Genomic DNA, 18,468 nt, shown 5'->3' on the forward strand with positions numbered 1-18,468 from the left:
CAGTCTTTTTTCTGTATAGTGTTTTGCAAAGTTAGATTCTTAAATTAAAAAGCTGTATTTTCCTATTACTTTATAATATGTCTTTTTCCCTCTTTATAAATGATTATTTTTCATTGGTTGTGTGACGCTTCATTTATGATTCTTCATTTATAATATTCTAAGTCATTCTACTAAGGATTTTTCCACTTTTTTTTCTTTTTTCCATCTTTGGGCATAAATATTTGTCCAAATTAAAAAATAGATTAGTTAACATGGAGTTACTTACTGTTCACTCCTTGACCAAGCCTGTCAAAGACAGACTGTCCTGAGACCGTGTTGCCCAGGACATACTTGGCCGGCCCTGTCAGTGATGGCCAATGTTGTATAGTTGTACTGTAGCCTGCATGGGTGAAGGCCTGGTCATATTAGGGCTTTCCGTGACATGGTAGTATCTCATCTTAAATAGGTGGCTAGCCATCATTATAACCCACGTATGTGTCCTATGAGGGAATGGGGGGAGACTTCAGAGGCCATGCTTATTGACCACCCCTCAGCTTGATGACATCAAGTATTCCTTGCTGAAATATGTATTCTTTGAGTTGATTGCAATAGAATGTACATGGAGTAAGAATATATGTCGCTGTGTTCTTTTTGCCAATTGTCAAACCTAGTTTTCTACAGGATAATTTATGTTAAAAGGTCAGTAGGATACATATTAAAGGTAGGTATAACTAAAGTTAGAATAGAAATATTTTCAGTGTTGGATCAGAACTATAATATCATTTGTTGTGCAGGGAAATCCTCATTTACAAACCTGGCAAAAATAATTCAGACAATAAACAAAACAAAAAACTCAGACTCATTGCATAAACTGTAGAATTTACTCTCCTTATCAGAAAAACAATTTTAAGCAAAGAAAACTCACTACGGATATCTTACCCTTGCCTGGAATATCCTTAGGAAGTTTTTGGTTGTTCCAGATGAATGTGGGGTTCATATCCACAGAAATAGTCTTATTCTTGTGGGTGTCATAGGCCAAAAGAAACTGGTACTGTGTTCGGGCATGAAAAAGAAGGATGAACAGAAAAAGACATTTTAGAACAAGTTCTGATGAAGTTGACCATCCTGTCCAATGACATTTGAAGTTCACAGTAATAGTTCTCAGGGTAACAAGATAATGTTAACCAGCCAGATAGCTTGTTAGGATTCATTTATTGCTTCGCAGAACAAATGTGAATGTAAGCTCCATGTGAGTCAATTAGTTTTCTGTCTTTTTTTATGACTATACACTATGCCTGTCTAACACCAATTCTTTGTGTCTTTAGAGAACTGGTTCAAGTCTTTCATTTTGCAAAGGTTAAAATCGAGGCCAAGAAAAATTAAATGACTAGCTCCAAGTCACATGACGAGTGAAGCACCAATGTCTGCCATAATATTAAGTTGCTATTGAAAATGATGTCTTGAGAGAATCCATTACAGCTAAAATCCATTATCCATTTTTATACTTATTAAGGGGCTGTAATATAATTCTACATTTCTTAAGGTGAATCAATTACATAATTTTTGAATCTCTTTTATCACTTTCTTCTAATGTGCTTTCTTATACACGACACTAGGTTTTTAAGACAAAAGGCTTCTTTTTAAAGTAATCTGCCAATGGGAATATTAATATATCCTTAAATTGCTGCTGCATATAATGAATCAGCATTATAAAAGACATCTGAGAAATTTGCCATCATTCCTTCAAAACATTCTGGACAAAAGTTTTACATCCTCAAAAGTACACTCTTAACTTGAGAGCAGAATCTATAATTGTATATATTGAAAGGAAATTTGCTATATATTAGGGTATGGTACATTGACTCTCTACTGAGACCTACTCTGGAAACAATAATTTATCTATAGCCATATGTTTTGAAAATTAATACCTGATTTCCCCATATACGCATATTATACAGTACAATTAATGACATTAGATTATTGAAAAATTCAACTAGATTTTCCTTCAAAAAAGTAAATGCACAGAACAACATTTTTTTATTTTGAAGAATAGTCATGAGGCTGACATAGGATCTTACCACAGGTGTCTGCCTCTCATCCCAGGTGCAAATAACTTAGAAAGGAGTGTAGTTACTTTGTTGTTACTGCTAGTAACTGAAGCATGGAGGGGATCTTATTTTAAGGTATTCCCATGGACTGTATGCTAAATATAGCATTATGTTAAAGGTCCAGTATAATAACTGAATTTTTTGGATTATGTTTCTGAAATGCTGCACCTGAATTTCTGGTTTAACTTTCTCAATCTGGGCATTTTTCTCTACCTTTCCATATTTTCCACTACAGTTATCTTTTACAAAGCTGGGTCAATATATATATTCAATATATGATTAAGGATGTCATAATGCTCACACTGCAAAATTACATTAAAATGAATACTTTTTGTCTTAGATTTCTAGTTATGTCAGGACCCAACCCCATAAATACAAAAGCCTTCTACTGATCATTTGATTGGCTATAATAGTGGCTTTCGTAGTTTGTGATAGGTACAACTTCGGGTGACATAAAGACAGATGTTTTGTTTTAAAAAGAAATGCTGATCAGCTATCAACTATATGCCAGATAAGAAGCTAAGCACTGGAGACATGTAGGTGTAAGACTCACTCCTTTTCTTTAAAGAACCTACTTTGTAGGTGAGGAGAAAAGACATATTAATGGGCATAAAAGCATAACATTATAGGGCTGTTTATATGTGCCAAGGGATTACAACTACGGTAATGATTTTCGTGTGAGTTCAGATGGAGAGAACAGGGAATGTTTCATTGAAAATTTTAGTGTGGAAACGAATAAACAATTCTTAGGAGAGAAGTGTCATCTTATCATTGGTACCCCCTCAATAATCTGGTCTTCATATGAATGTATTCTAGGTGGTATTTTTTTAAATATAGTAAATAGAGCGATATTCTGAATAAAAATTCCATGGGTCAAAATGTTTAAGGAATACTGCCCCAAGTGGGACAAAACTGTGAATCTGAAGTAAACTAACTTCCAGTTTCTAAACATAATTTATCTAATTCCTTCACTATTACTAACCTCCCAATTATCCCTCCACATTGAGTCACTTTACCCCCACGTCCTGATAAGAAGTCAACATACTTTTTTGGTCTCCACATTGGTATACAGAAGCACCATGGTGTTGTCAATATCCCCACAGTCATCCAAAGTCACAGAACCCGTATACCCTAGAGCAAAATCAGAAAGAGTTAGAGGCCTTTGTTAACTTCTTGACAGAAAGACCAGTTAGATCCTGATACAGGACATAAAATAGTTTCAAAGTGCTTTATTTTACTGAAAAAGTGTTGACCTAAATGATCTAATCTGAGGGTATCTGGATTGGTTCTTGGCCCTGAAATCTCTGAAGGAGATATTTATGAGAGGTGTTATTTAATGAAAAGGAAAAATCTTTTTCATTGCATTTACGGTGGCACTAAATGCACTCAGTCAACCCCTGATTATTAGTGAGAAGTTTTTGCTAAGAATATTTACTAAACTATTATCACAATGTGTATGTCACTGTAAAATATAACTTAGATTGTAAGAAGAACAACATCCCTTCACTATCGCTTACTGGCTATGAAGACATTGAGAAAATTACTTAAGTTTTCTGTGTCTTAGTTTCTCATCTATGAAATAATAGCAGTATGGGATAAACCTATGATATGGCTCTTTAGGTAAAAAAGAAAAGATCAAACATCAGCAATGTCATATGGTTCAACAGAATAGCAAATATTTATTTTGTGTTTACTATACCAGGCTCTGTGCTAAGTGCTTTATATGCATTTATCATTTTATTCTTCTTGAAATACCATGATACAGAAGCTATTATCTCCATTTTATTGATGAGAAATATGAGGCTGAGATTTAAATAACTTGCTCCAGCTTGTACAGCTAGTAGGTGGCTAAACTAGGACATAAACAAATGTCTCCTGGCTCTGAGCCTGTGTGAATGTCCATTAAGATGCTTGACCATGGTTATGGATGTGATAAAATTAAGAATGCACATAACGGGATTCTGAGAAGATGGTAGAGTAGGAAGCACCAGAAATCTGTCTCTTCACTTAGACACTCATTGCACTGGCAGAATCTGTCTGATGTAAATATTCTGGAACTTTGAGTTCTACTGAAGGCTTGCAACTTCCAGGGGGGAAGGCTTAGATGGTCAATTGTGATTCATTTTGGTCCATTTCAGCTCTTAGCAGAGCAGCAGCTACTTATTCCTCCACCCCTCAGTCCTGTGGCAGACAGCTGTGCATGTGTGCCTGGAGCAGCTCACATACAGCTTGCAGGAACCAGGGTGAACAAAAAAGAAAGACCTTGTCCTCCAGATATTGGAGATCTGTGTGCTCTGATTGCTGATTGTTACTAATAATTACAGAGGTGCAGACAAAGACATGGCAGCCATTGTTGTTGTATCTGCGCCCCATTGTTGCAAACCCTATCTCCTCTGCTGGTATGACTTTCAGGGGGTACAGGGCTAATGCCCATTTTACCCCATTTATTTTTCTCTTTTACCTCTGTGAGAGTCAGACATTGACAACAAAGACATTCAAGCAACTGCAAATATGGGGGAAATTAGAAAGTCCTGGAACATGCCCAGGGAAGACAGAAGCTCAGAAAAGACCTGAGAAGGCCATATGTTTTCTACCTTAGGCTGATCCTCAGTATAGAGACAGCCTACAACGATAAAAACAAAAACAGCAAACCCTGGGAAATGGGAAATTCCCCAGGGGAGAATGGGAAATTTCCCAGGGAAGAATTTCTTATTCCTCATGTGATTTCCAGAATTACCACATTATTATATTCAACGTCCAGTTTTCAACAACAACAAAAAATTACAAGGCATACAGAGAAACAGGAAAGTATGGCCCATTCAAAAGAAAAAATGAGGTAACAGAAGCTGTCCCTGAAAAAGACCTGATGGTGGATCTATTAGACAAAATCTTTAAAGCTACTATCTTATCCTCACAACAAGTGAACCCAAAGTTCAATCCCTCACATTGATGTGCAATTATCAACCAAGGCTCAACTATGAGAGGAGGGCACACACAACACACACAAGGGACACAGCTGGAGCACGTGGCTCAGGGGACCAGAAAAACTGTGCCACTGAACCCCACAGCACATCTACTACATAAGGCCACTTTACTAAGACTGGAAGACATAGCAGCTGTACCTAATATATAGAAACAAACACAGGGAGGCAGTCAAAATGGGAGACAAAGAAACATGTCCCAAATAAAAGAATAGAACAAAGCTCCAGAAAAAGAACAAAGCGAAATGGAGATAAGCAATCTATCAGACGCAGAGTTCCAACCACAGTTTATAAGAATGCTCAATGATTTCAGGGAGAACTTCAACAGAGAGATAGGAAACATAAAAATGGAGATGGAAACCATAAAAAAGAACCAGTTAGAAATAAAGGACACAATAATGGAAACAAAGAACATATTACAGGGAATCAACAGTAGATTAGATGAAGCAGAGGATCCAACCAGTGATGTGAAAGATAACATAGCAGAAAACACCCAACCAGAAAAACAAAAAGCAAAAAGAATCCAAAAAGCTGAGGAGACTTTAAGGGGCCTCCGATACAATATCAAGCATACCAACATTCACATTAAAGGGGTACCAGAAGGAGAAGAGAAAGAGCAAGGAATTGAAAACTTATTTGAAGAAATAATGACAGAAAACTTCCCTAACCTGGTGAAGGAAACGGACATACAAGCCCAGGAAGCACACAGAGTCCCAAAAAAGATAAATCCAAAGAGGCCAACACCAAGGCCAACACCATCATAATTAAAATGCCAAAGGTTAAATACAAAGAGAGAATTTTAAAAGCAGCAAGAGAAAAGCAGTTAGTTACCTACAAGGGAACTCCCATAAGACTGTCAGCTGATTTCTCAACAGAAACTTTGCAGGCAAGAAGGGAGTGGCAGGAAATATTCAAAGTGATGAAAAGCAACGACATACAACCAAGATTGCTCCACCCAGCAAGGCTGTCATTTAGAATTGAAGGACAGATAAGGAGCTTCCCAGACAAGAAAAAGCTGATGGAGTTCATCACCATCAAACCAGTATTATAAGAAATCTCAGAGGGACTTCTTTAAGATGGGAGGGGCGTAAAGGATGGGTGAAAGTGAAAGGGATTAAGAAGAACAAATTAGTTGTTATACAGTAGTCATGGGGATGTGGGTGATAGCATAAGGGATATAGTCAATAATATTGTAATAACTAGGTATGGTGCCTGATAGGTACTAGCTCTATCAGGGTGCTAGATGGGAATGGGGTCGGGGGCAGGGTGAAAAAGGTGAAGGCATTAAGAAATACAAATTGATAGTTAATACAGTATGGGGAATACAATCAATAATGTTGTAAAGATCATGTAAGGTGCCAGATGGGCCCTGGACTTATCGGGGGGATCACGACATAGACTATATAGATGCCTGACCAATGCGCTATACACCTGAAGAGCTGAAGTAGAATAATATTGAATGTCAACTCAACTAAATATATACGTATATATAGTCACAGGATATGGAGTGCAACGTAGGGGAGATAGTCAATGGTATTGTAACAGCTATAAAAGATGTCAGAGGGGTAGTAGCTTGGGGGGGTGGGTTATCACTTTATGAGGGGTATAAATGTCTAACTATTACATTTCTTTGTACACCAGAAACTAATAAAAAATAAATTAAAAAAAACTACTATCTTAAAGATGCTCAAAGAACTAAAAGAAGAAATGGATAAAGTCAAGAAAATGATGCATAAACAAAACTAAAATATAAAGAAAGAGACAGAAAATCTAAAAATAGAAGCCAAAAAGAAATTCTGGAAATGAAAAGTACAATAGCTGAAATGAAAAATTCACTAGATGGATTCAAAATCCATGTAGAAGACCATGCAGAAGACTCAGCAAATATGAAGATAAGACAGAAGACCAGGCAGAAGACTCAGCAAATATGAAGATAAGACAATGGCAATTATTGAGTCTGAGGAACGGAAAGAAAAAAGATTGAAGAAAAGTGAATGGAACCTAAGGGACCTGACGAACATCATCAAGCAGACCAACATATGCATTGTGAAAGTCCCAGAGAAGAGAGAGAGAAAGGGGTAGAGAGAATATTGAAAGTAATAATGTCCCAAAACTTCCCAAATTTGATCAAAGACATGAATGGAAACATGCAAGAAGCTCAAGTAAGGTGAATTTCTTCAAGTAAGGTGAATTGAAAGAGACCCACACCAAGACACATTATAAAAAAACTGTCAAAAGACAAAGTCAAAGAGAGAATTTTGAAAGCAGCACGAGAGAAGTGATTTGTCACATACTAAGGCTACTCAATGAGATCGCTACCAGGTTTCTCATTAGAAAATCTATGAAACATGCAGGCTCTGAATCTGGTGCAGGAAGAGCTTTGGAACTTCAAAAGCTCTCCGCATACCCACATGGACACTGCACCCTGTGACCCAGGCGAACTATTAACAGAGGAGAAGCCCATCTCCCAGGGAATCCCCCCATTGTGTGAGAAGCTGGAATAGTGCAGAGAAAACATAGCACTGCCGTGTGAGAGAGAAAAAAAGGCTGCAGTCGGAGAGAAAATAAAACATTCTACCAACAAGTACTGGAAAACAAAAGAAAGACCTCTTCCTATCAACCTGTTGCAGAACCCTCTCCTGTAGATGTCTAGGAAGAGAAATAATAAATCATTAATTGCCATGAATAACCAAGGCAACAAGATAGCTCAGAAAGAAGGTGAAAAGTCTCCAGAAAAGGAACTTAAAGATATGGAAATATGTGACTTAAATGACAGAGAATTCAAGATTGCAGTTCTGAAAAAACTCAACGAGATGCAAGAAAACACAGAAAGGCAGTTTAATGAACTCAGAAACACAATCAAAGAACCACATGAGCAGTTTACCAAAGAGATTGAAATTTTAAAAAAGAATCAAATAGAATTTCTGGAGATTAAGAACTCAATAGAAGAAATTAAGAATGAAATAGCCAGTTTAGGTAGTAGAGTCTACCAGATGGAGGAAAGAATCAGTGACATCGAAGATAGAAACCTGGAAATGACACAGATGGAAGAAGAAAGAGACTTGAGACTTAAAAGAAATGGAAGAACTCTACAAGAACTTTCTGACTCCATCAGAAAGAGCAATAAAAGAATAATGGGCATACCAGAAGGAGAAGAAAGAGAGAAGGGAACAGAGAATATATTCAAACAAATTGTCAATGAGAACTTCCCAAACCTGTGGACAGAACTGGATCCTCGAATCCAAGAAACAAATAGAACACCTAATTACCTCAACCCCAACAGGCCTTCTCCAAGGCACATTGCATTGAAGCTGTCTAAAATCAACGACAAAGAAAGAATCCTCAAGGCAGCCAGGGAAAAGAAGATGGTAACCTACAAAGGAAAGCCCATTAGATTATCATCAGATTTTTCAGCAGAAACTCTACAAGCCAGGAGGGAGTGGAACCAAATATTCATACTATTGAAAGAGAGAAATTATGAGCCAAGAATAATATATCCAGCAAAGATATCCTTTAGCTATGAAGGAGGAATAAAGACCTTTCCAGACATACAGAAGCGGAGGGAATTTTCTAATACATGACCTGCACTACAAGAAATACTAAAGGAGGCTATGCGACCACCATCAACAGGGACAATTTGTGGCAACCAAAACATAAAAAGGGGGAGAGTAAAGGCGTGAACCAGAATATGGGAATGGAGAAAGTAAGCATGCTGAAGAAAATGGAATACTCTAAATAACAAACTTTCTCTTACACAAACTTAAGGGTAACCACTCAAAAAAAAAATCCAGAACTGAAATATATACTGTAATAAAAGAAGAAACAGAGGGAAATATCATAGAATACCACCACACAGAAATAATAGACAACAACAAAAAGGCAAAGAAACAATGGAGACACAGCCTTACCAGAAAACTAAAGATAGAATGACAGGAAATCCTCACATATCAATAATCACCCTAAATGTAAATGGACTGAACTCACCAATAAAAAGGCACAGAGTAGCAGATTGGATCAAAAAACTAAACCCAACCATATGCTGTCTCCAAGAGACACATCTCAGCTGCAAGGACAAGCACTCAAAGTGAAAGGGTGGACATTGACACTCCAAGCAAATGGTACCCAGAGAAAATCAGGTGTTGTTATACTGATATCAGGTGAAACAGACTTCAGGGTGAAAAAGGTAACAAGAAACAAAGATGGAAACGTCATAATGGTAAAGGGGACTATACAACAAGAAGACATAAGAGTCATTAATATTTATGACCCCAATCAGGGAGCACCGAAGTATACCAAGCAACTACTAACAGAACTAAAGGGAGAAATTGACCAAAACACAATTCTACTAGGGGACTTAAATACATCATTGACAGCTATGGATAGATCATCCAAACCGAAAATAAATAACAAAATAGCAGCCCTAAATGACACATCAGATGAAATGGACATAATTGACATATATAGAGCATTTCATCCTAAAATATCAGACTATACATTTTTTTCTAGTGTACATGGAACATTCTCAAGGATAGACCATATATTGGGACATAAAATCAGCCTCAGCAAATTTAAGAAGATTGAAATCATACCAAGCATATTCTCTGATCACAAGGCTTTGAAATTGGATATCAACTGCAAAAAGAAAGCAGAAAAAAACACAAATACATGGAGATTAAACAACATACTTTTAAAGAACGACTGGGTCAAAGAAGAAATTAGAGGAGAGATCAAAAGATACAGAGAAACAAATGACAATGAAAATAAATCCTACAAAATTTTGGGATGCAGCAAAAGCAGTTTTAAGAGGGAAATTTATATCATTACAGGCCTGTCTCAAGAAACACGAAAAATCCCAAATAAATAACCTCATGTTACACCTTAAAGAACTAGAAAAAGAAGAACAAATGAAACCCAAGGTCAGCAGAAGAAAGGAAATAACAAAAATCAGAGCAGGACTAAATGAAATAGAGAATAAAAAGACAATAGAAAAAATTAGTGTAACAAAGAGCTGGTTCTTTGAAAAGATTAAGAAAATTGACAAACCCTTGGCTAGACTCACTAAGATAAAAAGAGAGAAGACACTAATAAACAAAATCAGAAATGAAAAAGGGGAAGTTATCACGGACACCACAGAAATACAAAGGATCATTCAAGAATACTATGAAGGACTATATACCACCAAATTCAATAACTTAGAAGAAATAGACAAGAAATAGACATATAGCCTTCCTAGGCTGAACCATGAAGAACTGGAAAATCTAAACAGACTGATCACCAGTTATGAAATTGAATCAGTCATCCAAAACCTTCCCAAAGCAGAAGTCCGGGACCCGATGGCTTCACTAGTGAATTCTACCAAACCCTCAAAGAGGATCTAATACCAATCCTGCTCAAACTCTTCCAAAAAATTGAAGAAGAGACACTACTCTCTAACTCATTTTATGAGGCCAACATTACCCTGATACCAAAACCTGGTAAGGACAACACAAAAAAAGAAAACTACAGACCAATATCGCTGATGAATACAGATGCAAAAATCCTAAACAAAATTCTAGCAAATCAAATACAACAATGCATTAAAAAGATTATTCATCACGACCAAGTGGGGTTCATCCCAGGGGCACAAGGATGGTTCAACATCCACAAATCCATCGATGTGATACATCACATAAACAAAATAAAAGACAAAAATCATATGATTATATCAATTGATGTAGAAAAAGCACTTGACAAGATACAACATCCATTTATGGTTAAAACAGTTAATAAAATAGGTATAGAAGGAAAATACCTGAACATAATAAAGGCCATATATGACAAACCCTCAGCTAATCTCATAATTAATGGTGAAAAACTGAAGCCCTTTGCTCTACGTTCAGGAACACGACAGGGCTGTCCCCTATCACCTCTGCTTTTCAACATAGTGTTGGAAGTCCTTGCCAGAGCAATCAGGCAAGAGAAAGAAATAAAAGGCATCCAAATTGGGAATGAAGAAGTTAAATTGTCACTCTTTGCAGATGACATGATGCTATATATAGAAAACCGTAAAGACTCCACCAAAAAGCTATTAGAAACAATCAATGAATACAGTAAAGTTGCTGGCTACTAACAATGAAATCTCAGAAAAAGAAATACAAAAAACAATTCCTTTTGCAATTGCAGCAAAAAGAATAAAATACCTAGGAATAAACTTAACCAAGGATGTGAAAGACCTATATGCTGAAAACCTTAAGACATTTTTAAAAGAAATTGAAGAAGACACAAAGAAATGGAAAGACATTCTGTGCTCATGGATTGGAAGAATTAACATAGTTAAAATGGCCATGTTACCCAAAGCAATATACAGATTTAATGCAATCCCCATCAAAATCCCAATGGCATTTTTTAAAGAAATAGAACAAAAAAACATCAGATTTGTTTGGAACCACAAAAGACCCCGAATAGCCAAAGCAATCTTAAGAAAAAAGAACAATACTGGAGGTATCACACTCCCTGACTTTAGCTTGTACTACAAGGCTACAATAATCAAAACAGCATGGTATTGGCAGAAAAACAGACACATAGACCAATGGAGTAGAATTGAGAACCCAGAAATAAAACCACATAAATATGGACAGATAATTTTTGACAAAGAAGCAAAAAACATACAATGGAGAAAAGACAGCCTCTTCAACAAATGGTGCTGGGAGAATTGGATAGCCACGTGCAAAAGAATGAAACTGGACTGTTATTTCTCACCATGTACCAAAATTAATTCAAAATGGATCAAAGACTTAAGCATAAGACCTGACCCAATAAACTGCATAGAAGAAACATAGGTACTAAACTTATGGACCTTGGGTTCAAAGAGCATTTTATGAATTTGACTCCAAAGGCAATGGAAGTAAAAGCTAAAATAAACGAATGGGACTGTATGAAACTTAAAAGCTTCTGCTCAGCAAAAGAAACCATTGACAAAATAAAGAGGCAACCAACTGAATGGGAGAAGATTTTTGCAAACAGTGCCTCCAATAAGGGGCTAATATCCAAAATATACAGGAGCTCATGCAACTCAACTACAAAAAAACAAACAACCCAATTGAAAAACGGGCAGAGGACCTGAAGAGACGTTTCTCCAAAGAGGACATACAAATGGCAAATAGACGTATGAAAAATGTTCAACATCACTAATCATCAGAGAAATGCAAATAAAAACCACAATGAGATACCACCTCACCCTAGTCAGAATGGCTATCATCAACAAGACAAATAGTAACAAGTGTTGGAGAGGCTGTGGAGAAAAAGGAACCCTCATACACTGTTGGTGGGAATGCAGACTGATGTAGCCGTTATGGAAGGCAGTGTGGAGGTTCCTCAAAAAATTATGAATAGAATAACCATATGACCCAGCAATCCTTCTCCTGGGTATCTACCCAAAAAATCTGAAAACATTTATACATAAAGACACGTGTGCTCCAATGTTCATTGCAGCTTTGTTTACGGTGGCCAAGACATGGAAACAACCAAAACGTCCTTCGATAGATGAATGAATAAAGAAGTTGTGGTATATATACACAATGGAATACTATTTGGCGGTAAGAAAAGATGATATAGGACCATTTGTGACAACATGGATGGATCTTGAGAGTATAATGCTAAGCGAAATAAGTCAGACAGAAAAAGCAGAGAACCATATGATTTCACTGATATGTGGTATATAAACCAAAAACAACAAAAGAACAAGGCAAACAAATGAGAAACAAGAACTCATAGACACAGACAATAGTTTAGTGGTTACCAGAGGGTAAGGGGGGTGGGGTGGGAGATGAGGGTAAGGGGGATCAAATATATGGTGATGGAAGGAGAACTGACTCTGGGTGGTGAACACACAATGGGATTTATAGATGATGTAATACAGAATTGTACACCTGAAATCTATGTAATTTTACTAACAATTGTCACCCCAATAAATAAAAATGAAAAAAAAGAAAAGAAAATCTGAAGGCCAGAAGGCAGTGGGTTGATATATTCAAAATGCTAAAAGAAAAAAAGAAAAATTATCAAAAAAGAATCCTTTATGACATGTTACAACATGGATTCAACCTTGAGGTTGTTATACTAAGTGAAATAAGGCAGTCACAAAAACAAAAATACTGTATGATTCCACTTACATGATGTAGAGTACTCAAAGTTAGAGAGAAAAAAGACAGAATGGTGGTTGCCAGGGTCTAGGGGGAGAGGAGAATGGGAATTATTGTTTAATGGTATAGAATTTCAGTTTAAAAGATGAAAGGAGTTCTGGAGATGGCTGGTGGTTGCTAGTTGCACATGATACAAATGAACTTAATGATACTAAACTACACCCGAAAATGCTTAAGATAGTACATTTTATATAATGTGTATATTACCTGGAAAAAAATGGGGGGAAAAGAGAATGTACATAAAGTGCCTAGAAGAATGTGGGAAACAAGGGAATATTTATAAATGATTGTTTCTTCCTCCTTTCTGGCTTCCTCAGGAGAGCAGAAGTGATCTCTTCTTATCATTGTCACACACCATAGACATTGACGCAGCCCTCAGACTTGAGTGCTGGCTGTCTGTTGTCCTCCAAAGCCAAGAGAAGACCCATTCTGCAGTAGGGTAAAGGCTTTTCAGAGTAAGGATTTAATGCCCACTAAAGAACTCAATTATCATTGGTCTTGTTCTTAACAGTCATTAAATCTAAAAGGAAATTTCTTTATAACATCTGGATGAGATCTGGGAAATGAAAAGAGTTTCAATAGGAGCTTGTGTGGAAAAGGAGTGTTGATCCCTGTAGTTCAGAGGGACGTGTGTTGAGAAATTTTGGGTGGTATTGTTATGAGAGGTTTTGAATTAAACTTAGAGGGGTAACACAGGGTCCCTGATCTCTGAGGGATAGAAACGGAAGTATGGAAGGACCAGTCAAAGCACAGATATTTCTCTTCAGGACAGCACTGTGTAAAATGCCACGTGACGAGCTTCTTCATAACCACAGGGCCTAAGCTATGTGCTCTTTCTTTGATATCCAAAGACTCTAAATTCTACAGTATAAACTAAAGTCCAGTCATCAATAACAATGCCCTCAAACTTTATAGAGTAATGTTTGCCTCCATATATTGATCTACGTATTGCCAAACCCCTTATTTGCTTCCCAAAGTCCACCCACAAAATCTGTATTTATTCAGCTTTCTGTAAAGAGTGTTAGTTAGGTGTTGCTGTTGTTTGTTCTTAGGTGACCAGTACCTTCAAAGGTGAGGTTCCGAAAAGCATGAGCAAATTTGGTGGAGGTAACATTTTCTCCATTTTCAAGAAATGTCTTCAGCACATGTCCAAAGAGCAAGACTCCATTCAAGTAGGCAAGAGAAAAGTCATTTTTGACCTGAGTGAGAAACGAAAATCTTAAAACGAGTTCCAGAAAAGAGATTTTGGTCTTGAGCCTGTAGCAAACTGTTCTTGGGATCAGCAGGATAACTGGACAGGTAAAGGAATATTAGGGGGAATGGTAGAGATGGTACTAACGGAGACTTTCGGAAAACATTTCCTTTGGGGTGGGGGTCTTTATTATTCCTGTGTCACAATTCTGTCTTCTCTTGGGATCAATAAGCCGAGAACACTGCCTTTAGGTAAATAACTAAAAACTGTTGTACTTCCCATGATGATAAAATATATTATTTCAACTAGGAAGGACAACATACAGCATTTTCTTAATTCTTGTAAGATTTTATACAAAAATAATGTTGGCTTGTAGTTTAATGTTTTCATTAAAGAGTAAAAGAGAACAACAACAAAAACAGCCGCCTGCCTTCCTGACAGGGGCAGGAAGAGTTTTGATTGGATGATACCATTGACCTTGCTTTGAAGACAGTTCTGAGTGGGTGTTACTTCAGGCCACAAATGTTTGCTGGCGGGAACATAAAGGAGAGCCTCAAAACTCCTCTGCAATAGTTGTATGCTGGTCTTCACAGAGTTGGGCTATAGATTAAAATTTCTGTGCCACCCTGAGACCAAGTGAGTTCTGTCAGCTAGGGCATTTTGGATCACCCACCTGTGAAGAATCACACTTTTGCCAGAGTCTAGAAGCTGTGCAAGTGATATCTGAATATTACACCCCAAAGTATATATACCAGAAAATATAAAAAGGAAATAATAAAACACCTTTCACTGGTTCCGGCTTCTCTTGCCAAAATCATGAAAAGAATCTGGTTAAGACCCAGCCCCACCCAAAAGCCCCTCATTTTGGAGCCCCTCATTTTGGCAGGCTTGGAAAACAGACGACTTAGAACTGCTAGTCTAGGAAAAACTGTGATGCTCCCAAAGGCACCCAACTGTCCTTAAACCTCTATGGGCCTGGCTGTTGTTTGCCATCACAAAGTTGTTCGGGGCGGGGGGGGTCTTCAGGACTGCTGCTTCCTTCCTCTTCCCACTCCAGACCTGCTTCCCACTGTCTCTGAGGGCAGACTACCAATCACAGACGAATCCAATCACGAACACAATCACATTAAGGGGCAGTGACTGACAAAGCCTGATGTGGTATTAGTCACGGGTCCTGCATCATAATAAGATGACCATGATTGAAGTCTAATGGGAGCTGCTTTTTTTGAGGGACAAATGCTAACACAGATGGCATGCTGTGACAAGAGGAACAAACCAGGACTCTCCTGGACAAATTTGGACAATGGTTACCCTAATTACAATAGATGACAACGTCTTAACCTAGGAATATATATTTCTAAAGGTAGAATTTTGAGGTGGATGCCAGCAGAAAGTTGCTTTAGGATATAAGAAGCTTCATTTCTGACACTGGTTAACCTCAACCTCCCCTAAGTTAGCAGGGCTTCTTCTATCTTCCCACACTCACTTCCATTCTGATGTTATGGAAGTGTGCACGGCTGCGCTGGTCGGAGCTTAGCACAGTGACCTATAGTAAGACTTGTAATCGCAGGAATCCTGCTATTACACATAGTTGGTCTCAGTTAACACTTGTTGAGTGAATTGGAATGAATAAAAAAAAAATTGTTCATTTTAGAATTTGGGGTCCAAAGAGTAGAATAATATCTTACCTGATAAACAACACACACACACACACACACACACAGACACACACACGCAGCTTACCGGTGATAAATCCCGGGAGAAAGAGCTACTTGAAGTGCGATTTTCAGGAGGCAGTGTCAGAACAAGGACATTTTTCATATAGTCAGGGGCTGTGACATTGTCCTTGAAGTAGTCATCACTGTAATAAAAGCACAAGTGCCTAATGAAAACTATATTCCTCCAAAAATAGAGATGGAGCTCCTACAATTCACACAAACTCTAACATTAGCCTTGAAATAGTTGAAAACATTTTATTTTTCTAGTAGCTAACCTGCAAAACTTTCTACTTTTCTGAGCTAGATGTATTTTCTTCTATACCTGTTAAGTTGAATAAGAGAAGTTAGGCAGCTGTGGTTAACATACATAAAGAGAAAGGAAGATCAGAATACAGTTACTTCTTTGAGAGAGATTTTTTTAAATTAAAGTTTATTGGGGTGACAATGATTGGTAAAGTCACATAGATTTCAGGTGTGCAATTCTGTAATACATCACCTATATATCACATTGTGTGTTCACCACCCAGAGTCAGTTCTCTTTCCATCACCATATATTTGAGGGAAATTTTTTGGGTGTTCTGGGCATGTGAGCTGGTGCTTGCTTTCAAGGCTTAATGACCCTTGGTTTATACCTAGAAAGTCTTTTTTTCCTTAAGTGCTCATAACAATTTAGAGATATTGGGATATGATAGAGAAAATATTATGAATTAAATTTACTTATTAGATGGCAAAACACAAGCATGGAAGAGCTAAACATTTTCTCTAATACTGTAAACTTCTTTACATTCGCTTATTGATCCTTGTATGCTCAGCTCCAAAAAAATACTTAGCACATTGTGGACTCTTAGTACTGTCTGAGATTGTGTTCCAAATCATGTGGTTTCTAAGCTTCCTAATCATTTGAATGTTTTAGTGTGCAAAGAATCTAGCATGTTTGAACTGCTATAACTAAGATAACCATCATTTAATATTCAGTCGGTGAACACATCTGTGTACTGAGAACTGTGTTGAATATTTTGCTCATATTATCACATCTAATCCTAAGAGTTATCTTTATAAAGCAGGCATTTTTATTCTCATTTTACAAATGAGCAGATTTAGTCTCAAGACACTAAGTAATACCCAACAGTCAAATGAACCAGAAGTGTCAGAATTAGAATTTGAACCCAAGTTATATTTAGTTTCAAATGAATCTCATGATTTTCTCCCAAGACATAGCCAGTGTCCTTCAAGAATAGTGACAAAGGCAGTCAATGGAGGACTTTGGCAGCCAATGGAGGACTTTGGCATCACACCAGGCTGGAGTCGTTACAAAAACTATTTTCATTGATAAGTGAAGTGTACTTCACCATTTGTAAAGTGGTTGAAAAAGATATAGTATAAGTTAATAAGAGAATTAATAAGAGGATTTGGTAAAATTAAAATCACACCATCCTGGCTACACTGAGGATGCCTCACAAAGGGCAAAGAACAGTTATTGAAAGCAGCTATCATCAATGTGGTTGTAGGAATGGAATGTCTATAACTTGCCCTCCTTCCTGTATTCTGCAGCTAAAAGGCTAAGTTGATTGATTAAATTATCTTCATGAACACTTGGGGTCAAACAGGCTGGCAGTTCCTATGCTTCATTTCATTGAGAAAAGTACACTTAGTGCGGGTGAAATGACTAGGCAAATATGGGAAAGATCTAGCACGGTAATCACTTCTGGTCTGAATACAGACAGGTAATAATTAATGATGCAGTCAGATAAGTGAAGTCATATGACCTAGTTGATTGGACAAAGGGCACAGGCGCACCAGTGATACCTTCTTTAGGCTTCATCTGTCTCAAATATTACCTTGACACAGTTAGTTTGCGGGTCTCCAGCATATTAGAAGATGAGTGGTGAAACGAGGAGATGTGATTAAGAGTGATTTCTGTTCTCTAGCATTTTCTCTCCTTAGTCCAGAGAAGTGCAGAGGAAAAGATCACTACCCAGTGACTATGCCACAGAGGCCACAGAATAATTGTGTGAATGAAACTCATTTAACTGGAACTTTCGTCGTAGCAAAGGTGACTGAAGGAAAAATAATCTAGGACCAAAGTCCATTAGCAATTGAAGGGCACAGATATGGCACACTTTGGGTTATAAGTTGACTTATAACTTATAACTTATAACTTATAAGTCACTGCCTGCAAAAAGACCTTAAAATCAGGCTGGAGACCCAGATCCTCACAGATGAATAGACAGGTGGGTTTCATGGGGTTTTCAACAAACTTTGGTATTTAGACATGACAATGAGGTCAAAGGACTACATCCTGCTAAGGCT

General features: G+C 37.3%; 1 protein-coding gene across 1 annotated transcript in view; it reads right to left on the reverse strand.

Annotated features, from left to right (window-relative positions):
* GUCY2C (guanylate cyclase 2C) overlaps positions 1-18,468 on the reverse strand; it is a 72,267-nt gene that overhangs the window by 39,016 nt on the left and 14,783 nt on the right. Inside the window, 4 exon segments of the mRNA XM_033116054.1 lie at positions 919-1,030; positions 3,133-3,218; positions 14,312-14,447; positions 16,184-16,301. Coding sequence (XP_032971945.1) covers positions 919-1,030; positions 3,133-3,218; positions 14,312-14,447; positions 16,184-16,301 — 452 coding nt within the window.

The sequence above is a fragment of the Rhinolophus ferrumequinum genome, chromosome 10, assembly GCF_004115265.2.
Source record: "Rhinolophus ferrumequinum isolate MPI-CBG mRhiFer1 chromosome 10, mRhiFer1_v1.p, whole genome shotgun sequence".
Taxonomy (NCBI): domain Eukaryota; kingdom Metazoa; phylum Chordata; class Mammalia; order Chiroptera; family Rhinolophidae; genus Rhinolophus; species Rhinolophus ferrumequinum.